General features: G+C 38.7%; 1 protein-coding gene across 1 annotated transcript in view; it reads left to right on the top strand.

Annotated features, from left to right (window-relative positions):
- AAK1 (AP2 associated kinase 1) overlaps nucleotides 1-24,238 on the top strand; it is a 234,536-nt gene that overhangs the window by 124,593 nt on the left and 85,705 nt on the right. The window contains exons 3-4 of the mRNA XM_042780842.1: nucleotides 14,167-14,275; nucleotides 15,660-15,802. Coding sequence (XP_042636776.1) covers nucleotides 14,167-14,275; nucleotides 15,660-15,802 — 252 coding nt within the window. The remainder of the gene's footprint in view (nucleotides 1-14,166; nucleotides 14,276-15,659; nucleotides 15,803-24,238) is intronic.

Genomic DNA, 24,238 nt, shown 5'->3' with positions numbered 1-24,238 from the left:
AAGTCCAAGAACAGGCAAAAGTGACCTATGGTGATAGAAATCATAAAGTAGATATCCAGGTATGGGAAATTAACTAGAAAAAGGAATGTAGGAACTTTCTGGGTGATGGAAATGTTCTGTCTCTTGTTTTGGGTAGTGATTTCTTGGGGATATGCAGTTGTCAGAACTCAATGTACTGAACACCTTAAGCTCTGTGTGTTTATTTTATTACATGTTAACTAATCTTAATTTTTAAAAAACTCATTCTTCAAGATTCACATTAAGATTCATATTGTAGTTATGTTTAAAGAAAGAACCCCTATTTGTTAGAGATACATGCTGAAATATTTATGAATAAAATAATTTGATATCTTGAAAAAATTGAGTAGGTTTAGAGGAGAAACAAGACTGGCCATGAGCTGATTGGTGATTAAGCAGAGTGATGGGTATATGAGAGTGTATTAAAGTAGTCTTTTACTTTTACATCCATTTTAGACATGCACATGATATAAAAATTTTGATATATAGTATGTCATTCGTGTTTCCACATGACTTTGTTTATACTGGTTATTTTGCGTATACTATTAAAAGAAGTACTGCAGAAAGTAAATTACATAAAATAAATTACGTAAAATCAGAAGCTTTTATATTCTATCACACTGCTTATCATCGAGTAAATGCTTAATGACCTTGGGATGAAATGAATGTATGAATAATGGTAATAGCAGATACATATGTTCATCTAGAGATGACGATACCTTTGTGCCCTGGATTTTATTACTTTTTGTAAAGAGCAGAAACAAATCCAGCAAATGGGTAGGACAGCCTTGTAGGGACTCTACGAGGCTGGGATTGCCTTTACAGTGACTACTTAGAGTAACTAGTTGTACTGCCATGGGGCTACTGAAAGAAGAACTCACTAGAGCCTGGTAGTACTTTGGATTCCAGAAAGCTGAAACAACTCAGAAGGAGCTTTGAGAGAGGTAAGTATTGCTATCACTATTTGCAAAATAAACCAAAAAATACCCAAGATTTATATACATATAATCAAGATCACTTGGGTCTATATGCAAGGTGATGTGCTCTCACTTCCCTGCCCCCCAACCCCAAGCCATCATTCCAGCAGTATATCTCTCCACCCATCTCAGAGAGTTCTAGATGCTTCTTATTATTCCTTCTCCTTACTCCTTGCTCCATCCCTGCTTAGCTCTCATAGACTCAGTTTCTGGCCTTTGTTTCTGCTGATTCCTCTTGCCTGGAATGTCCCTTCTTGTTCGTTTTCTGATGTTACAAAACTAATCCTATTCTTTAACTCTCTTCCACTCATTTAGAAACATTTTGAGGGCTTGCTTTATGCTAGGTGGGTATGATAGTAGAGGAATTAGGAACACATAGGCCACCCTAAAAGGAGCTCTGGTGGTGCAGTGCCTAAGGCATTTGACTGCTAACCAGAAGGTTGGTGGTTTAAACCCACCAGCCACTCTTCAGAAGGAAGACTGGGCAAATCTACCTGTGTAAAGATTTACTGCCTCACAAATCCAGTGGGTGTTGCTGTGAGTTGGAATTGACTCGATGGCAGTGGGTTTAGGCCACCCTAAATTTACTGCCATTGAGTCCATTCTGACTCATAGCAACCCTTTAGTACAGGCTAGAGCTAACTGCTCCATAGGGTTTCCAGTGTTGTAAATCTTTATGGAAGCAGACTGATAGGCCTCCTAGGAGCTCACAAATTAATAGACTTGAATGGGAATTAAGTTACATGAGTTCAAGTTCTGACCCAGCCATGTTATTGGATGTCAGACTTGTTTATCTGTTTCTAATTAGTTTATGTTTTTTATCAGAGCTTCAGTGCTCAAATAGGTGAACTAATCTTGTTATAAAACATATGAAGCAATTCCCTGAGGGGTCCTACTATGGCATTTCAAGGTCCCAGAGGCTTTGATATATTTCTAAATAATTTGCTGATATTGTTAGTTCCTTGATTTTCTCCCATTTTAGGCATTATCAACTATGGAAATTAGAAGTTAGCTCTCTTTCATATCCTGTGCTTCCCCCCCCCCCTCCCCAATATCCTTGGATTATTCTTATGCCCTATTCTTCCAAAATACCAGTAAGCTTTGGCAAAATGCTGTGTATTCTGGTATTCAGGCTTTACAGAATCGTTTAAATAAACTCTCTTCCTGATGAATCTCCTAGTGGACCATGACTATTATTGCCTTCCCCTACAATTCTGTTTTCATTGGAATAATTATCTTGTTTTGTTTTTTGATCTTAGTTTTCTGTATATTTTCACCAGTTTTATCCCTAAACCTTTCATAAGTTGTGTAAATAGTTTTTAATGCTTTGAAACTTATTTGGTACTCTATTCATTTTTTTCTTCTTGAAGAAATCTTTTCAGTCTTCTGACTGTGCAATCTGGACTGGTTTCTTTCTAGCCTTAATTCGCAGTCTTGGAATCTCCTGTGCTTCTCTTTTTTGTTAGGTCTCCTGAACCCTCTTTGCTTTATTCTCTCCTTTTGGTGGAGCTGATTCTCTAGTAGCTACCTGATACATGGGAAGTCAGTTTTCTGAAACCTTTCAATTTTGAAAATGTCTTTATTTTACCTTCACATTTGTGATAGTCTGTGTATAAAATTCTGGAGTGGAAATAATTTCATTCAAATTTTTGAAAGTATTGCTTTATTGTATTATAGCACTCAGTGTCACTATGATCAGTGTCATCCTGATACTTGATCCTTTGGATGTGACCCATTTTTTTCTCCCCCAGAAATTTATAAATTTTCTTTCTTCCCAGAGTTCTAAAATTATGTGGTCATATACCTTGGTGTGTGCATTTATAATTTATTGTTAGTAGTTGGTAGGAATTTTAGTTTGTCTCATTTAAATGATTTCCTTTTCTCTTCTTCCCTCTGTCTGAAACTCCTGTTACCTGGATGTTGGTTCTTTAATTCTAATTTTCTTGTTTTGGCTCTCTTGTTTTCAGTTCTTTGTCTTTTTATTCTACAGTCTTATTTCTTCAGATTTATATTCCATTCCTGTTGAATTTTTTAATTTATTCGTACTTTTGTTTTCTAAGAAAGAGCTCTTTTCTTGTTTCTGAAAATTATATCCTGTTTTGTTAGAGTAACAGTTTTTGTTTTGTTATATTGTGTTTTAAAGGTTTTTTCCTCCTGCGTGGTCACTTCGTTCCAAATTTTATTTCATTATTATGGTTGTTTGTTTTAATTCTGTCTTTCACATTAGAAGTATTTGTCAAATGTCTGATGATCTTGGCTGTCCACTCTCAAGAGTGAGGCAGTGAAAAGCTGGTTGGTACCTCTGAATGCATGGGTGGGTGTGCTGCCTTTGGGCTTCACTGTAAGGTGATCTGACAGAACTATTTCATGGTGGAACCACTCCCACCCCCACCTCCACCCCTTGCCCAATTTTCAATATTTTTATATCTTTCCTTTGGGAAGGGAGCTCTGGTGGCATAGTGACTAAGGCATTTGACTGCTAACCAGAAGGCTGGAGGTTCAAACCCATCAGCCACTCCCCAGAAGGAAGGTTGGGCAATCTACTTCTGTAGTGACACCACTGGAAACCTAAGGAGGGGTCCTAAGAGCTAAGAGTTGGATCTGACTCAGGGCAGTGAGTTTATTTATTTGTTTGTTTTTCTTTGGGAAGGATCAGATTGCCGAGAATATTCTTCTAGTCTTCTGGCTGCCTTTGTTCTAAGAGCTGAGTTGGAGTATTCAACATTTAGGATGTAAATTTTCACTTAATCGTCCTGCTTTCAATACTCCTACCTTTAATAACATCTAATAACCCCAGTCTAGAGACCATTTTTTACCCTTAGGAGCTCTGGTAGCATAGTGGCTAAAGCACTTGACTGCTAACCAGAAGGCTGGCGGTTCAAACCCACCAGCAACTCCTCGGAAGGAAGGTTGGGCAATCCTACTTCCGTAGTGATACTGCCTCGGAAACCCAAGGAGGGGTCGCTATGAGTCGGGGCTGACTCGACAGAACATAACAACAACAGAGACCATTTTTTACCCTTTCTAGGGAATAAACCCCTTTTCTTCTTTTGGGATGGGGGAGAAGCAGTATCCAGCTATGTAGCTTTGAAGAAGGATCTGGGATTTAATTTCTTACATAAATTTTTCAGACAGTCATCTTACTTTTAACCTCACTTTTACTGTTTCTAACAGTATTCATTGTGGCCAATTCTTGAACTGTCTGGTTGCTCTTGTTATCTCTGCCGTGTTGTTATTGCCTGGTGGGAATGAATGTCCTAGCTCCCTACCCTGCACTACTTCCTTCTCTGTTAGTTTCAGCCTCTCAAGGATGGATGACTAGGCTCCTCACTCAGCCTTTGCTAGAGTTTGGCTAGAGTAGACTAGTTATCAAATAAAAGTTTTATCTTGCTCCTTGTCCTTTTCTAGATTTAGGTAGAGAGAGCAGGTTTTCATTGGGGCTTTTCTGTCAGTGCCAGTTGGCATTTCTGGGTCACTGGCTTCTTCAGCTTGAAGTCTGAGATACATGTGAAACACAAAGAAAACGCAGGGACTTACCACCATGTCATTCCTTGGTCCCAAGGTCCCTAACCGGTCTGTTTTTGTTTTCTTTACATTTCAGAGTCTTCTTTGGTTTGTTGGACATACCATGCCCAGGGTTTTTAGTTGTATTTAGGATGAATAAGAAAAAAGTGCATATATTCCATCTTCCAAACCAAAGTGGAAGTCTTTGGTTTAAGCTTAAAAAAAAAAAATCTATTTATACCACTTAGTAAAATGTTGAAGTGAAGCATAGATAATACTTGCTTGTGTTTAGCCTGCCAATTTTATTTAGAAGTCCTATGTGCCTAAGGCACTTGACTGCTAACCAAAAGGCTGGTGGTTCAAACCCACCAGGCACTCCTTGGAAGGAAGGTTGGGCAATCTACTTCCGTAGTGATACCGCCTCGGAAACCCAAGGAGGGGTCGCTATGAGTTGGGCTGACTCGATGGCACATAACAACAACAACAACATGTTGTTTTTTTACCTTTCGAGGCTCAGACTTCTGTCAAGTGGAGGACATAATCCCAGTCCTCCGTCTCTCTCAGATTTTAAGAATTGCAAAAGTGCTTTGGAAGGTATCATGTGCTTTATAGTATATTAAGTCTTGTCTGTTAGTAATCGAAGAAGCAGATCTTTCTCTGTACTTACAATGGGATAAAAATGTATGTGTTGCACTCAGTCTTAAGGAGAACAGTTAATGGTTTCACTAGAGACATTTTATTTCAACAAATAGGTGTACCATTTATTAGAGTCTGGTATGAATCCTTTGATATATCAGAGATGTCTCTTCTCAGTCACCACACGTGTTTTATGGTAGAACCAGAGGAATTCTAGTTCCTGAGGGACAATGGGAAGGCAGGTTTTAGACTTAGGATCCTTTTGTCTGGAGGCAGGAAAAGATTCATTATCTTTGGACTTAAAAGGGTAAGTGCAGTGATAGGAAAGAACTAAAGCTCAAGATGTGTCTGGTGCTGTTCTGTGTTCACATCTCCCAGCCCAGATGGGTTACATCCTCAGTGAGCTTGATAATGAGGACACTGAGCCGGGCACATGTGATGTTCTCCTTAGAACAGATGAGATGTAATGTTTTCATTTTCTGAAAGAGGAAGAAGATAGATTCTGCACAGTAGGGAGCTCAGGATTGATCAGGGAAAACAATCTGGAACAGATTATTTAAAAAGATGCTAGTATGCTATCTTTTATGTAAGAAAGGTGAGAGACACACACGTAAATCTACGTCTGTGTATATATACATGCATTACATATTACTTGAATTAGCCTGAAGAAACATTGGAAGGATAATGGAAGGAAGGAATGGGGGAAAAGTGGTTCCCTATTGGGATGGGAACAGTAGGAAATAATTGTTTAATTTTTGAAAAAAAGCAATGTTAATATTGAAAAATTTTTAGAAAACTAAAATGAAATTTTAAGCTGTTTTGTAGTCATTTGGATGAGTAAGCAGGGATCAAAAGAGTCATCAGATTCATTCAGAACTAACCATGTCAGATCAGCATCATGTGTTCCCTTGGGAAAGTTTCTGGAAAGGGAGCTTAGTGGAGTGCAGAAGAACTAAAAAAAGAAAATAAAGCAAAACTCTGTCGTCGAGTCAGATCCAAATCATAGTGACCCCTCCTTAGGTTTCTGAGGCGATGTCTCTATGTAAGTAGATTGCCTGGGTCATCCTTGTCCTTCTGAGAGGAGTGACTGGTGGGTTAGATCCACCAGCCTTCTGATTAGCAGTCAAATGCCTTAAGCACTATGCCCACCGATGCTCTGAATTTCAGCAAGTTGTTTGGGTAAGGACACTTGGTAGACATCCGTGAGCAAGGTGGTAAGGCTAGGCTACATGCTGAAACAGTTAGATATTATTTCTACTGAGTGTAAAGATTTCTAATTAATGGTTTGATGTTAACCTGGAGGAGACTCTCTAAGGAAAAATCACCAGGACTTCCAATTAGCTTTTTGTTGTTTGCCCTTTAACGAATAACTTGGTCAAAGAAATAGAAGACATACTTATCAATTATGTACCTAATAAAAATTTGGAAGATATAACAACTACAAAAAAAAAAAAACCCTATAGATCTAAAAATGATCCTTAGAGATTAAAGTAATGGACTGATACTAATGAGATGAAAGAACAAGGATAAGGTCATATACTTAGTTTTTTTTTTTTTTTTTTTAACTTAAACCAACTTTACAGGCACAGTTCTCAGGAATGAGAGATTAAAAGCAGCATGTGTGAAAAATACTTCAATATTTTAGTGGTATATTAACTTAATGTGAGTGGATAGTATGTCATGGCTACCAGAATAAAATGAATGTGATTTTTAGCCACATTAATAGAATTATAGAAAGGGATTGTTCTGGTCTACTCTGCAGGAGTCAGACCAGGTCTCGGGTATTTCATTCATTTCCTGGAGCCATTCTTTTAAAAAGGATGTGAACAAAGCAGGTAAATATGGAAGCAGAATCGTGATGTGACTAAAAACCACTTCAGAGAAAGTAGAGATGTTTAGAGAGCAGAGAAGATTTAGAGTCTAAGTAATATTATTTTAACTGTTTAGAAACTGAGAAGATGGAATATACTTGCTCTTTTTGCATGAAAGAGGATAATCTAAAATTAGGGAGTAGAAGGTCTCAGCTGGATATAAGGAAGAACTGTCCAACAGTGAGGACTGTTTATAGTCCAGCTGAGGGCCTAAGGAAGTAGTGTTCTCAGAAAACAGTTTGGCCTAAGGCTGTGGCATAGAGTCACACCTGGGCTACCTGGTTCTTCTAGATCTCTGCCCTTCAGTTGCTGCTCAAAAAATTTTTTCTGTCACCCCCAATTTTTTACTTAAAATTTTCCTTCATATTGTCATTTTTTATATATATAAATTGCAATAAAATTAAAATACCATAGAAGTCACCATTTTAAAGAATACAATTCAGTGTTTTTTCTTTTTTTCTCAGTGTTTTTTTTTTTTTAACAAAATATATTTACAAGGTAGAACAACATCAGCACTAATTCCAAAACATTGTTATCATCCCAATAGGAAGTCCTGTACCATGAGCAGTTACTCCTTATTTTTCTATCCCTCAGTCCCTGGCAACCACTGATCTACTTTTTGCCTCTGTGAATTTGCCCGTTCTGGGTATTTCATATAAATGGAATCATACAATATGTGACCTCTTGTGTCTGGCTTCTTTCACCTTAGCATAATGCTTTTAAAGTTCATCATGTAGTGTATATATAAGTACTTCATCCCCTCTTCCCCCCTTTTTTTTTACATGTATAATTCAATGGCTTTAATTATTTTCATCATATACTCCATCTCTTTTTATGGCTGAGTAATAATCCATTGTATAGATAATAACACATTTTGTTTATCAGTTGCACATTTGAGTTGTCTCTACATTTTGGCTATTATGAATAATGCTGCTAAGAACATTCATGTGCAAGTTTTTATATGCAAATATGGTTTCATTTCTCTTAGGTATATACCTAGGGTTGGAATTGCTGCATCTTATAAAGTGACTGCACTAGTTTACATTCCCACAATATATGAGGGTTCTAATTTATCACATCCTTGCTAACACTTGTCATGGTCTGTCTTTTATATTGCAGCCACTCTAGTAGGTATGAAGTGATACCTCATTATATGTTTGGTTTGCATTTTTTGTGATGACTAATGAGGTTGAACATCTCTTCATGTGCTAATTGGCCATTTGTATATCTTCTTTGGAGAAATGTCTATTCAAGTCCTTTACCCATTTTAAAAATTGAGTTGTTTGTCTTTTTGTTGAGTTATTTTATATATCTATATCTAGATATAGATATAGGAGCTCTGGTAGCATGGTGCCTAAGGCACTTGACTGCTAACCAGAAGGCTGGTGGTTCAAACCCACCAGCCACTCCTCGGAAGTAAGGTTGGGTAATCCTACTTCTGTAGTGATACTGCCTTGGAAACCCAAGAAGGGGTCGCTATGAGTCAGGGCTGACTTGATGGCACATAACAACAACAACAACACAGATACAGATATATAGATATATATGATGATTCTTCTCCGATATATGTCCTGTAGTTATATTTGTCCACTTTGTGGGATGTTTTATCACTTTCTTTAAAGCACAAAGATGTTTACTTTTTATGAAATCCAGTTTATCTGTTTTTCCTTTGGATGTTTGTGCATTAGGATTTATAATTCATCACCTGTTCCAAGGTCATGAATATTTATACCTATTTTTTTTTTCTAAGCATTTTATAGTTTAAAAATTACATTTAGGTCTCTGATCCATTTTGAATTCAATTTTGTATATGGTGTGTGTCTGGGGGTGGGGATCCAGATTCTTTTTTTTTTTTTTTGCATCTGAGTATGGAGCTTTGGTAGCATAGTGCCTAAACTACTAAACAGTAGTTGACTGCTAAACAGAAGGCTGACGGTTCAAGCCCACCAGCCAGTCCTTGGAAGAAAGGTTGGGCAATCTACTTCCCCAGTGATACTGCCTCGAGAACCCAGGGAGGGGTCGCTATGAATCAGTTCCGACTCGATGGCAAATAACAACAACATCAAGTTGTTCTAGTGCTATTTTCTGAAAAGGCTATTCTTTTCTCGGTTAATTGTCTTGACATCCTTGTCAAAAAATAAATTGACCAACAAATAAATAAATTGATCATAGATATATGAGTGCTACTTAAAGATCATGTGTCAGAATGTAAACCAAGGAACTGCTTCCCTCATAGGAAAAGTCTTGGTAGGGAAAAAAAAAGCTTAGTGACTTGATCAACTTACGCTATTGACAAAGCTCCCCAAATGCTTATGGAAAGGTAACAGTTTACTAACTAGAAAAAGTCTGTGGACATCAGAGTAGAACTTCTCTAGATCCTTGCTGCTAAAGTGCCACTTTCCAGCAGCATCAGTATCACCTGTCAGAAATTTAGAACCTCAGGTCCTATAACAAAGCTTCTGGATTAGAATCTGCTTTTTAATAAAATTTCCAGATGATTCATATGCATATTAAGGTTTGACTGTTAGTGCTATTGAATCAGACTCTAGATGACTTTAAAGGTCTGTTCAGTAAGTACAAGGTAAATTTATCAGTAAGTCTTGGGAAATGTTTGTGTAGGGAGGAGAAAGGTAAGTGGCTGCTTGTTGTGTAGAAAGTGGAATGCTTTTGGTTCCAGATATCTTGCCAGGTAATAGAACTCCAGGACCAGCCAAGATTTCAAAGTGTTTGTTTTAACTACTGCACTGCAGTTGATAGTTTTCATTTCCCTGTGAATTACTCTGTGAAAAGAATGGTAAAAGAAATTCTGGGTTATAGAGAGAAAAATGGTAAAGGGGAGAATGAACTACCGAGGAGAAGACTTTTTTAAAGCAGACTTCTGAGAAATAAAATTCCAGGCTTTAGAACTGTTAAATAAAGAGGTAACAGAGATTTGGTTAAGAGGGTCTGTAGAACCCTGAACCTGAGTGGAATTATTCCAGAAGTAAGGATCAATAGTACTGATTCATAAAATCGGAGAGCTGTTGAATATTTGGATGGAGGTTTAAAGCAGGTAAAGATATCTCTTTGGAGACTTACCATCTATAAATGCAAGACCTGTCTGGATCAGACCTTTGCAGTTATGTTGAAATACCAAGCAGGGGTGGTCTGAGCAAATGATATATGGGGAAATAACTTATTTCTACCTTTTTGAAGTGAGTGGCATGTTATTGATATGCTATTTAGAATGTTCCTTTTTTGTTCTCCTGAACATAAAAGGTGTGTCATGTAAAGATTTTTATAGATTTACTTAAGAATTGGTGCCTCAGTTTTCCTATAAGGTCCTAAGATTCTTAAGCAGGAGTTCTCCTGCCACGGGGGTTTTGAAGCTTCAGAACATCTGGTTAATTAGGTTAATTAAGTTAATTAGGACCTACAGATAAAGTTGGAATTTGTGATGATCTGTAGGATCGGGGTCAAAGGCCTGATTTTCAAATGGTAGCTTTTTTGTGTGTTTATGAAAAAGAGTTTTCAGCACTTCAAACAAAATTAATGTCAACATTAATGAGCTAAATATAAACCATTAAAAATACCTATTTAATAAAGTAAATCAGTGTTTTTCAACCCATTGTTAATCTCAAAAGTTTAAATGGCGACACACCCTTCAGGCTTATTATTGCTTAAGTCATGTGGTATAAACTGATTTAGTCTACCATTTAATTGAATATGCCCTTCACACTTCTCTGAAAATCAGATTTTGGCTTATAGTTATCACATAGACTTTTACCCAGTACTGCATGTAATAGTTATACCCATGAGCAACAAAACATCTTCCCTGCCTCTTGCCAAGTAAGCAAGTGCTGGCTGAGATGCTTCCTAGTGTAAGTCCCAGCCCATATCCCTGTGTCTGTTTCGGCTCTGTAAGCCTGGAACCAGTCTTTTACCTAAAGCCTGTGGAAAGCCCAGGCATCCTCTGGCCTCTTTCTACTGAAAACTGTGTAGGAGCTGTTGCCAGTGTACTCTAACTATGGGTCAGCCTCAATTTGCAGTAAAATTTTCTCTTGACATCTCCCATATTTCACAGCCATTCAAACAAATCTTCTCTGTCAGAGTTGTAAACCAGTGTGCTTTTATTCTAAAATCTGAGATGTTGTTACACTAATCAGGTAGTTCAAGGTAAACAGCATAGTCTCCCTCCAAAGAGTGGATCCTTTTTTTTTTTTTTGCTTGGACATATCTAAGGATCTTTGCAGACGACAAAATGAACAGGAATTTGGACTTGAACTGTTCAGCACACATCTTGGCAAACTGTTCTAGGGAGCCATCTGCAGATGTTAATTACCCAGCTTTGGTCCTCTAATAGCTCTTGACCTCCTCTGTTCTCTAGGCTCTACTGAATGTTGTCATCCCCTACCCCCATCCCCCACCCCCACCCCAAAATAACTAATTTGTTATTCCTCTCAGATGAAATGAGCTCAGAGGGAACATTGCTGATTCTTTTTCAGATAGTTAAATGTAGAGATATTAGTCTTTTACTTCTATTTATGGACATGATCTCCATTTTGGTTTCAAAGCCTTCTCTCCAGTTTGTCTTACTTTCAGGACTGCCTAAAGAAACAAGGTTTAGAATTTTGGTGATGAGACTGAAAAATCACAGAAGGGTAGGCCTATAAAACATGAGCCCTGAAGCCACTTTCCATTTTGAAGAAACTTGAAATCTCTAGAAACTGCTTTTCTTCCTCACCATCTTCCTTGTCTGTTATCCAAAGCACTTGCTTTAAACCTTTTATTTGTCTCAGCATGCCTCTCTCATTCTCTTATACTTGGAAGATTACCTTGCTGTTCACCAAAACAAACACATAGCCAAAACACAGTAGATCTAAGCTCACTCAAATTCCTTTTTTCTCCAGCCTTAAACCTATCTATATATCCATAACCAATCTATATATATCTAACTCTGTCTTCTTGCTGGCCAGAAAAGAAATATCTTTCAAAGGCCAGTCCCTTTAACCGTGCTCCCAGGACTTCGTTGCATCAGTCATCTTTGCCCGCTCCTGTATCTTTAAGCTTTCCTCCTCTGGTCCCTTTCACCCTGCAGTGTTCAGTTCTCTCCCATTCTTCCCTCAGTGCTGCTCCATTCTTCGATCACAAAATGTTCTGGAAGAGTAATCTGTAGTCTGGCTTTACTTGCTCAGCTCCCATTCTTTGCAAGCCCAATTCCATTCTCACCTCCAACCCATCCCGTCTCTGAAATGCTCTTGCATAGCTAATTGCCAATTCCAGTGGTGACATTTCTACCTTTGTCTTACCTTTCTGAGGTAATAGTCATTCTTAATCCCACATTCAGTGGAAAGTTCTGTTGAGTTTTTACCTTAATGCTCAGGGTTCAGATGTGGTCACTTGATACTCTGAGGCTTCTTCTTGTTTTGGTATGTAATTTCATATTGAAAGAAGTTTATCTATGGTATCAAACAGCTGAATCTCCAGCTAGAGTGGCAGTAGGTACTGCTCTCATGATCCAAACTGCCAGGTTTGTAGGTGACTGTCATAGAACCACAAATTTTCCAGACCTCTTCCCTCCACTTTTTTGTAATAATTTATTACAACTAAAAAACTAAATAAAATCTTAACTTACTTCTGTGCAAAAACAATATTGCCCAGCTTGCTTACTTTTTTTCCTCTAACTTCTTTCATTGTAAATGACCTTGGAATTTGAACATAGTCACTACAAAGATTTGCTTCTGTGGACATTGAAATGATTGTACCAGTCATTCAGCAACCTTGAGAGCTCATATGTGATTCCAACGGGGGAGCTGAAAGCATGACCCATCTTATATCTCAGTTGGTTGGCTTGAAAAAATTAGGAGCAAAATGCTTAGGACTGGAGGCCCCCATAGTCTTTTCCAAATTGTAAAGTAGTTTTTCTTTTCATATGTTTATTAAAAGAAGAGAAACACTGTGAATCATTTACAGGTCAAGTTGAATTCACTAGTGCCCCTGCTTGCAGGAAAAACATCAGTTTCATTTTTCTGAATGAAAAATTCAGGTATTTAAATAATTCATATTTTCTCTCTCCTCTTAGCCCCTCTATAGTGTTTAAAAGATACAGAGGTTAAAAGATGCTGAGTCTGTTATCAACTCCTGAGTATGACATTCCAAATGATGGATAATTGTCCATTCAAAGTGATGGATAATACAAAACTTCATTTTTGTTAAGTTTAGGAAGCTTTGGAGAGTTTTTGCTTTTGGTTTACATGGGGCACTGATGTGGTGAGAAAGTAGACACCATGTGTGCATTTGACTCTAGAGTTTAGTTACAGGAGAGTGCTGTGGTTTAGTAGCACAATTGCTATTTAATATTTATCCATGAATCTCAGAGAGCACTGGAAACCTATTCTTTCTTTAAATTATTATTGTGATTTGGGTGAAAGTTTACAGAGCAAATTCATTTTCCATGCAGCAGTTCACATACATTTTGTCTCATGACATTGACTGCAATTTCCCATAATGCAACAGCTCCCCTCTCACTTCCTCCCCATATTTACCTCTTCCCTGTGTCCTTCCCTCCTGTGCATTCCTGCCCTCTGAACTGTCTCCCTGTGCATACACAGCCCTTCCATTCTCCCATGATTGATCACTCTAAGGAGTGTATCTACCTAATATAAATGTTCAGCTCATATGCCTGTCTTTGGTTTGGCTGGAAACCACAGGAGTGGGTTCAGTTCCAGACCTGAAGGGCAGCTAGGGGCCATACTCTCAGGTGTTTCACCAGGGTCTATCAAACCAGCAAACCTGGTCCCCCCCGTTTTTTTAAATGATTTTGAGTTTTGTTCCGCATTGTTCTCCCACTCTATCCAGGATCTCCTAGATAGAGCCCCCTCCAAGTGGTTGACAGTGGAAGCCGAGCACCATCTAGTTCTTCTGGTCTCATAGTCGTATATGCTGAGGATCGCATGGTGTACCAGTCACTTGGACTAATTGTTTTTATATGTCTTTTGATTTCTTCTTTGCTCTCAACGAGGATAGAAACCTATTAATGACACTGTTTCTTACTCTTACCTCTCAACACTGGTAGTATCATCTCTGTGTATTTAAATTATCTGTGTTAATGAACTTTTTGGCACATTCTATTCAGATTGATGCCTTTAATTGATATTGTATTTCTGCACTTTTGTTCACAGAGGGACCTGTCAGGGCACAAGAACATTGTGGGTTACATCGACTCTAGTATCAACAACGTGAGTAGTGGCGACGTGTGGGAAGTTCTCATTCTGATGGACTTCTGTAGAGGTAAGTAAATGAACCACCTTCTTAAGCTCTCATTTCTCTAGCATTTTGATTGCAATCTTTTAATGTGTGCTATACCCTAAAGTATGCTGTTCTGGTTTTAAAGATGAGAAACTAAGAATTTAAAAGATATGGTATCTTCTATCAATTCTTGATATAGCAGTGGCACAAGGAAATTCAAAGTGAATGGATAATACAAAACTTCATTTTTGCTAAGTTTAGGAAGGTTTTGTGCTTGTACATGAATGAGAATGAATGTGTTCTTTGTGATGCTTCAAAATGTGATGATTGCCTATAATAAAGACCCAACTCCAGGTAGACTGAAAAACAATGTCACTTCCTGCCCTCTTGCTGTCATATTCTCTTCTCCTCCCACATCACCAGCCTTAAGTGATAGAACAAAAGAATCCTAGAAGAAATGGCTTGTTTTAGAAGAAATGGCTTGCCTCTCCTTGCTCTACTGTTCTCAGTAAGGCCACAGTGATACTGTTAACAGTGGTGTTAAGTAAGTTTGAAGTGTTAAGCAACATTTATCTTGGGAAATCTAGATATAACTAAGCAAAAATTTATTCAGAGTTGGCTGCATTTCATACAACCATTGTTTAAAGGTTTGACTTTTTTGATCTAAGTAGCTGCCACCTGCAAGCCTGGGTCATTGTCTGAGTGTTCCCTGTTTTGTAATCACCTTATACCTCTAACATTTTTCACTGTCTTTAAAGATACCATGCATTAGTTGTTTTGCTGATACTCAAAATGTGATGGTAACCAGAGGTTTTAATGTCTACTGTAATACATTAACCCAATCCTGTAAAATTCTACCAAATTTGAACTTGATGATTTGTTCTCTGCTGCCTGTTAAATGTTTAGAGACAGGCAATAGGAACATGTGAGAAATCCCAAATTACTTGTTGAGTCAATTCCGACTCACGGAACATCAAGCGATCTGTATAATTTGTCGTTAACATTTTGTCCTGGACATTTTCCACCAGCCAAGCAGCAAGTTATGAAACCAGAGACCAAGCATAAAGTTCAGACTATAAGCATGTCCTCTTCCTGGTCCTTGTATCTATTGTGTGATATGATTCTTACTAAAAGATATGACAAATTGAGTCTGTGGCCTCATCTTATACATAATTGGGCAGTATATAGCAGGACCATATTGTCAGTTCCACTACTAGTCTTGAAGACATAATGAGGGCAGTTCACATCTGTGGTGTTTTATAAAATAAAAAAACTTTTGACACATTAGGGTGGGCCCAGGGTGTAAGGAAGCAGGCCCCATGCTGTCTCTGTCATTTATCAGCTTTGTTACTGTTGTCCAGCAGGCTCCTGTGTGGGCTTAGTGATAAGTCTGAATGTTTATAACCTCTTCTTTGCACCCTCTCAGGAGGCCAGGTGGTAAACCTGATGAATCAGCGCCTGCAAACAGGTTTCACAGAGAATGAAGTACTCCAGATATTTTGTGATACCTGTGAAGCTGTTGCCCGCCTACATCAGTGCAAAACTCCTATTATCCACCGTGACTTGAAGGTAACAGACTTCATGTTTCATGAAGTGCATTCTTACTATTTCCTGGCTGCCCCAGGATGTAAGAGTAGTTTAATGCATGATCCCTAAAAGCTTCCATTTGCCTTGGGGAGAGAAAAGACAAAGTGGGGGTGGGGGAAGAAGATGTATAATACAGGTATTGATTTTATTATCTAATAGCCTCTAGAAATTCTTTATAATCATCAGATGCCTGGACATATGCTATTTGTAATTTCCCTGATATACCCCCAAATTCACTTTTTCCAGGGTCATGAAAAAATAATATGCAAATTTAAATAGTTTGTAAATAGTGATGCGTGGTCTTTAAGATTTGTTTCATATGTTGTAAAATCCATTAATTGATTATTTTAAAAATTTATCCCACTAATTGTCATAATTTTGTAACATGCCTTTCATATTGTAGGTACTTGACAATATTTGTCGAATGAAACTGGCACCTGGTTAGGATTCAACTAGCACTTATTGAACATTGACTATATACCATGTACTCTACTAGGTGCTTTATATAGGAGCTCTCATGGTGTAGTGCTTAAAGCATTTGACTGGTAACCAGAATGCTGGCAGTTCACACCCAGCAGCCCCTCCTCAGAAGAAAGATTGGGCAAACTACTTCCATAGAGATACTGCCTCAGAAACCCAAGGAGGGGTCGCTATGAGTCAGAATCGACTCTACAGCAGTGGGTTTTGTTTGGTTTGGTTTGGTCTTGTTAAAGGGAGATTGTTATTTCCATTTTATAGTTTAGCAAACTGAGGAGCAGAGAGGTTACATGACTAGTCCCAGAATCTAAATCTAGCTGTTCTGATTCTAAATTACAGTTTCTTTTCACTCTACCTGTGTCTCAGGGAATATGCTTCATGGCTAATAACTTGCATCAGAATCCTCTTGTGTGCTTGGTAAAAGCAAATTGCTCTGTCTGTTACTGAATCTATTGGGCCAAAATTTTAGTAATGGTATCAGAGAGGCCCTGGTTAAGGCAGTTTGTCTGCTAACCAAAAGGTTGGTGGTTCGAACCCAACAGCTGCTCCGCAACAGAAAGATAGGGCAGAAAGATGCTTCTGTAAAGATTTACAGCATTGGAAACCCAGTGAAGATCACTGTGAGTCGGAATCAACTCAATGGCATTGAGTTTGGTTTTGGTCTTATCAGAGAGGCCCAGGAATTCATATCTTGATATGAACCATAGGTAGTTCTTACACATCCTAAAGTTTCAGGATCTCAGCAACATACTAGAATTTCTTTTCTTTTAATTAAAAAAAATTAGATATAATTTACATGCCACAAAATTCATTCTTTTAAAGTATACAATTTAGTGGTTTTTCAGTATAATGACAAGGCTGTACAACCATCACCACTGTCTAATTTCAGAACATTTTCATCACCCCATAAAGAAACATTGTATCCAGTAGCAATCACTCCCTATTCCCTCTTTTCCTCAACTTGACCCTGGCAACCAGTGATCTACTTATTTCTATAGATAGGCTTATTCTGAAGAGCTCATATAAATGTACTTATACAATATATGACCACATGTCAATACGTGTCTTCTTTCACTTAACATAATATTTTCAAGGTCTGTCCACATTGTAGCATGTATCAGTATTTCATTCTTCTTTTGTGGCTGAATAATTCCATTACATGTATATACATTTTATTTGGCCATTCATCAGTTGATGGACATTTGTGCTATTTTCATTTTTTTTGGCTATTATAGTAATATTGCTATGAACATATGTGTAGAAGTGTTTGTTTGAGTCCTTGTTTTCATTTATTTGGGGTGGAATTGTTAGGTCGCATGGTAACTTTAACTTTTTGAGGAATTGCGTAATTACTTTACAAAGCAGCTGCAACATTTTACATTCTTACTAGCAATGTAGGGTGCCCCAGTTTCTTCATATCCTAACAAACATTTGTTATTGTCCATCTTTTTTTTACTGTAGTCATCCCAGTGGGTATGAAGTGGTCCATGTCTGTACTAAGGTGATTGATTAGCTTACAGAAAGATCGTTGTATACCAGACAGACTTCTCCAGAGTAACTCTGCCCACAGTCAGCTCTTTTCCTTAGTGAGAAAAGGAAGATGCATCTCAGTGGACCTTTACTATGAACCTAGCATAGTGCAAGTATGTAGTTCTTTGGGGAGCAATATAGTTATCACATAATTCCTACCCTCAAGGTGTTGAAAGTATTCTTCATGAAGGATATAAATGCAATGCAGTAAATCCTGCAAAAGCCAAGACCTTTGTAAGGTAGAAACCTGTCAGAGAAGGAAAACAAAAATATTTTCCACTAAAATGAGCGATAGAAGAGTGGTCAGACTGCACCCTACAGGGGTGGAAAACTTGTGAGACTCAGAAAAATAACTGTCTGATCAAGTTCTGGCCCTCACAGATTTCACTGTATTTAGACTTGAAACGGAAAGAGGTGAAATATAAAACCCTTTATAACAAAGTGATGAATATAAAAGAATCAAGTGGCTTAATGTACAATCAGAAAGTAGGATCAGGCAGTGGTGGTTGGAGTTATCTGGAAAAGTTAGGTTTTGAAGGACAGGTGGGACATGGGATGAAGGCAGTATGAAGGACATTCCAGACATTCCAGGCAGAGGATGGAGCTTGAGGGCAGCCTAGAAGAGGGAACAACAAGCTGAGGGATGAAGAGGCAGGAAAGGCCCCCTTGTGTGGGCAGTTGCAGAACAGGCTAGAGTGACTATAGGCCACTGCTCTGAGTATGTACTGATCCTTTATTCCTAGTTGTCTGTAAGGAATCTGGTGGTATGGTGGTTAAAAACATTTGGCTGCTAACAAAAGAGCAGCTGTTTGAACCTACCAGCCACTCCTTGGGAGAATGATGAAACAGTTTGCTTCTGTAAAGATCTTCAGCCTTGGAAACCCTATGAGGCGGTTCTGCTCCGTCCTATAGTGTCTCTGTGAGTCGGAATCAACTCTATGGCAGTAGGTGGTGGTTTTTTTTTTTTCTTTTTTGAGGTGGTGGGCTTTAACACTGAGTGAAATCCTCAGGCCTGTTAACATGCACTTTGAAGTAGGGAGTGAGGCTAAACATTTTAGGCCTAGAGCTCTTTCTCTGCTGCCTGCCTTGGAAAAGAATTTGTTAGGCACACATAACCGGGGAGGGGGTGGGAACAAGCTGTGGCAGGGCAGCACAAGCACTGGCCTCTGAGTGTGACCTGTGTGACCTCAGGCTTCCCTGAATCCCCATCCTCCCACACCCCCATGTAAAATAGAGTTAGATTTTATATTTGAACTCTGCGATCCTGTAGCTCTGTGAGACTGATACTGACAGCATAAAGTGCATGAGAGGTGAGCATAGGCAGTTTCTTTAATATTGCCAGATACCAAGCACACTTTTCAAGCCTCTTTGACTCCTTTGTGACTCTCTCCCTTGACCTCTGTGACAGCACCTTTATTCATAATAGCCAAGATGGTGAATGGATAAACAAACTGGTATTCTATACAATGGAATATTACTGAGCAATAAAAAGGAATAGCTATTAAGTTTATATATATATAGTTGTTGTTGTTAAGTGCCGTCAAGTCAGACCCGACTCATAGCGACCCCTCCTTGGGTTTCCGAGGCAGTATCACTACAGATGTAGATTGCCCCATCTTCCTTCTGAGGAGTGGCTGATGGGTTTGAACCGCCAGCCTTCTAGTTAGCAGTCAAGTGACTTAGGCACTATGCTACCAGAGCTTTTATATATATATATATCTCCAAGAAAACCCTATGGAACAGTTCTGTTCTGTCACATGGGGTCACTATGAATTGTAATCAGCTCAATGGCACATAACAACAGCAGTAATGTTTTAATCAATATTGAACGATCCTCTGCTAAAGGGACAGGGAGGCGGCATCTTCTGACCTCCTCTAACTTCACAAGAGGAAGACAGAATCACCATCAGCAGCACAAGGCCTGTTCCTATGAGGCTAGACATGCTGCCACCTTCCAGGCCTCTTAACAACCCTGACACCAGCCGTCCCTGCCACAGCACTCACCACCTCTTTGCTGGGTTTGATGATTTGCTGCCGTGGCCACACAGAACTTACAGTTATGGAGTTTATTAGGGAAGCAACAGGTTACAATTCATATTCAGGAATGTGCTCAGGAATGTGTTCAATTCATATTGAGAATGTGCTCTTCGGTCAAGACAGTCTCCCCTCTACTGTGCCCTTGGACAAGGCTCTCTGGCCCTTGACCGCTTGGCCTGGCTTCTGCCTCTGTGGAGCCTGCTGCTCTGTCTCATGCCTGTTGGTTCCACTGCCACCATCTCTTAGCTGATGTTTCTGTTTCAGCCAGGCATCCTTCTCTCAGCCAGGCATCTCTCTCTCAGCAGTGTGTCTCTCTGAGCAGCATGTCTCTCTCAGCCAGCAGTCAGATTCCTCCTCTGCCTCTAAGAGGGCTCATTTTAAGCTTAGCAGAGTAGCAAAACTAACCAATCCCAGCATCAGAATTCTACACATTTGAGAGCATGTAGAAGAGTACTTTATGCTGCACTAACAGAAATACCCCAGGTGGATGACTTTAACAATCAGGAGTTTAAAAGCAGCTACTCAGTTGCTCATGGCAAATTCCATCACAGAGTTAATTACCAGTCTCATTATAGGAAATTACTACTACCAGCTGCCCTTGTACCTCCTGTTTGCCCTGGCGCAAACTCAAGCGGGAGTTTTGACTATGGCTAGAAAAGCCATACCATGCAACCCACTACACTGCATCCTCTATGGTCCTCTCTATCAAGGTTGCTGCTGGTTTTCCCACTAGTGGTTTCAGAAATTGGTTGTTTCTCTTTTCACTGTAGAAATAGAAACATCAGAAGGGACTCAGGAAGCTTGATTGTAATTATTATAGAGGAGTACGTGGTGCTGTTGTTTTTAGTTGTTGAATTCTGGTTGTTTTGATTAACTTTCCCAAGCTCCCTGAATCTTACACTTGGTGCCATCTAGGTGCTTTCACTAGTGTGTTAAATTTTGTTTTCTATTAACATGTCCATGATGGGCAGTAACATTTGTCTGCTTCACTGCAAGCTTCCAAAGGCCTGAGTGAAAGGTCCCTTGTACCTCCTGCTGCCCTGGCTCTGTTGCTGCATCACGTAGCCCTGGCTACTCTGAGCTCCGTGTCACTGCTGGAACCAGCCACTGGAGTTTTAGCTGTATCCAGAGCAAAGAAGTTCTTTATTCTCCTGTTGGCCAGAGAAAGTGCTGGTTCCTAGTCTCCCGGTTACTTCTCTGAGAGCAGTATTTCCATTTGATGAGGAGATACCCAGTGTGAAGAAAAGCCAATGGGACATGGGGAGAGAGCCCAGGCCAGGCCTGCAGTGGACTCCCTTGTTAAGCCAGTACTACACTGTCTGTGGGTCTGCTTACTCATGTGTAGAACTGAGAAAAGTCTTTTGTGGCCTGGTCTGTGGTTTTTCTTTAAAATTATGTATAGGAAATAAGCTGAAAGTGGTACCTGTCCTTAATTAATCAGCTTGTGTTCTAAAAATAATCATAACAGAACTATTCTATATTGAAGTTCTGTCCTCAAATACAGTATTTTAACACTTTCTTTCCCTCATTTTAAATTTTCATCTCTTTGTGGGAACATAAAGGTCATTGTTGCAGATTATGGAGTTATAAAACTGAGAAGGTCATCTAGGACAGGCTATCCTGAAGAATATTCAGCAAGAAAGAGCTAATTAAGTGATCAAACCAGAACAAAGACCTAGGGTTTTTTTTAACCCGTTTGTTTGCTTGTTTGTATTGTACCATGCTGTTTGTCCAAGCATTTAAGGAATTGCTTAAAAAGTTCATTCAGGTTGAAAAGTCATAAATGTCTCCCTTTTTCTCAGAAAGGAGATTTTGATCTCATAAAGTATAAGACAGTGCAGATTCCTGTTCCATATTTAGAAACACAGGTTTGACATTTGACACTGACATTTGAAAACCTTTGTTAATCCTTCAGGTTTTCCTGTAGTAATAAATTCATGGGTTAAATAACCTAAATCCTATATCTGGAATAAATGTAGAGATGAAGGGATAGGTAAAAACCCCATTGCCATTAAGCTGTCCTAACTCATGGCAACCCCATATATTTACAGAGTAGAACTGCTCCAGAGGGTTTTCTTGCCTATAATTTTTTTTTTTTTTTTTTAGTTTTTTAATGTATTTTGTTGTTAGTGTTGTTGTTATTGTTGAGAATATACACAGAAAAACGTATACCAAGTCAGCAGTTTCTACATGTACAATTCTATGATATTGATTATATTCTGTGAGCTATGCAGCCATTCTCACCCTCCTTTTCTGAGTTGTTCCTCCTCCATTAATATAAATTCACAGCCCTCTCAGGTTCCTGTTTTGTCTTTTGAGTTGCTCTGATCAATTTGACCCCATATAGGGTCATTATGAGTCAGAATCTTCTGGACAGTAACAGGTTTGGTTTTGGTTTTACATAGTTCTTAAAAGAGTATAATTCTTAAGACAGACATTTTTTACTAGTTAAGGTAAACTATTGTTTGGTTTTAAGAAGATGTCAGGGGTCTTACTTTGTTTAAGGTTTAAAGATTATCTTAAGGTAATAGTTTTAGGGGTTCAGCCACCCTCCGTCACTCCATGAGAATTTGAAATTCTGTTCTGCATTTCCCCCCTTCCATTCAAGATTCTTCTATGGAATCTTTGATCAAAATATTCAGTAATGGTAGCTGAACCCCATCCAGTTCTGGTCTCAGGGCAGAAGAGGCATGGGGGCAATTAGCGACATATTCCATTTCTTCCTCCTTTTCCGGACTCTCCTTCTTCCTCTGTTGCTTCAGGTGAGTAGGGACCAATTGTTGTGCGTTGGATGGCCACTTACAAGTTTTTAAGACCTCAAGCACTGCACAAGGAACTAAGAAGTAGAACTGAAACATTGAACATGTTAATTAGGCCAACTAACTCACACATCTGTAGCCAGTTGATTTTCCACAAGGGTGTCAATGTCATTCATGAAGAAAGAAGAATCTCTACAACAAATGGTACTGGGGCAAATACACACATTCAAAAGAATGAAGTTGGAACCCCCTGCTTCACATCATATACAAAAAATAAATAAATAAATAACTTAAAATGGATCAATGACCTAAATATAACTAAAAGTATAAAATGCTCAGGAAAAAAACATAAGGATGGATATTCATGACCTTGGACATGACATTGGATTCTTAGACATGATACTTAAAGCACAAGCACCAACAGAAAAATAGGTAAATTGGACTTCACTAAAATTGAAAACTTTGTGCATCACAGAAAGTAAAAAGTCTACAGGAGAAAATATTTAGAAATCATGTATCTGATGAGGATCTTAGTATCCAGAACATATAAAGAAATTTTACAAGTCAACAACAAAAAGACAAATAGCCTAATTTAAAAATGGGTGGAGGGGTTAAATAGATTTCTCCAAAGAAAATATATAAATAGCCAAGAAGCACATGAAAAGATGCTCAACATCATTAGTCATTACCAGTACTAGTTGTCTTTGAGTTGATTCTGACTCATGGGAACCCCATGTGTATCAAAGTAGAAATGTGCTCCACAGGGTGTTCAGTAGTTGATTTTTCAGAAGTAGATCACCAGGCCTTTCTTCCAAGGCACCTTTGGGTAGACTTAAACTTCCAGCCTTTTGGTTGGTAACCAATTGTGTTAACCATCTGCATCACCCAAGGACTCCCACTAGTCATTAGGAAAAGACAAATAAAAACTACTATAAGATACCACATCATACTAAGATCGCTAGAATTTTAGAAAAATGAAAAGTAAGTGTTGGTGGAGATATGTCTAGAAAAAGCTGGGTGTACAGGAAATTGGAGCTCTACACAATTGGGCTCTTAGGTTGTATCCGTTATTTTGCTGTTGTGCATAATGCTGTGATGAACATCAAAAAACAAACCAAACTCACTGATATTGAGTCGATTATGAATCATAGTGACCCCTGTTGGATTTCTGAGGCTGTAAATCTTTATGCAAGTAGATTGTCCCGTCTTCTTCCACAGAGTGGCTGGTAGGCATGAACTGCTGACTACCAGAGCTGCTTGTACATGGGTGTGTGTGTATCTGTTTGTGTCACAGCTCTTATTTCTCTAGGCTATATCCCTAGTGGGAGATCTAGTAGCATAGTGCCTAAGGCACTTGACTGCTAACCAGAAGGCTGGTGGTTCAAACCCACTGGCCACTCCTCAGAAGGAAGGTTGGACAATCTACTTCCGTAGTGATATCGCCTTGGAAACCCAAGGAGGGGTCGCTATGAGTCAGGTCTGACTCAACAGCACATAACAACAACAACAACATATCCCCAGTAGTGGGATTGCTGAATAATATGGTATCTGTATTTCCAACTTCTTTTTTTTTTTAAATTTTATTTTGATTTGGGTGAAGATTTACAGAGTAAAT

Source organism: Orycteropus afer, unplaced genomic scaffold, assembly GCF_000298275.1.
Source record: "Orycteropus afer afer isolate SDZICR_OR568_19922 unplaced genomic scaffold, OryAfe1.0 scaffold00065, whole genome shotgun sequence".
NCBI lineage: Eukaryota > Metazoa > Chordata > Mammalia > Tubulidentata > Orycteropodidae > Orycteropus > Orycteropus afer.
This window is presented reverse-complemented; position numbering and strand designations above follow the sequence as displayed.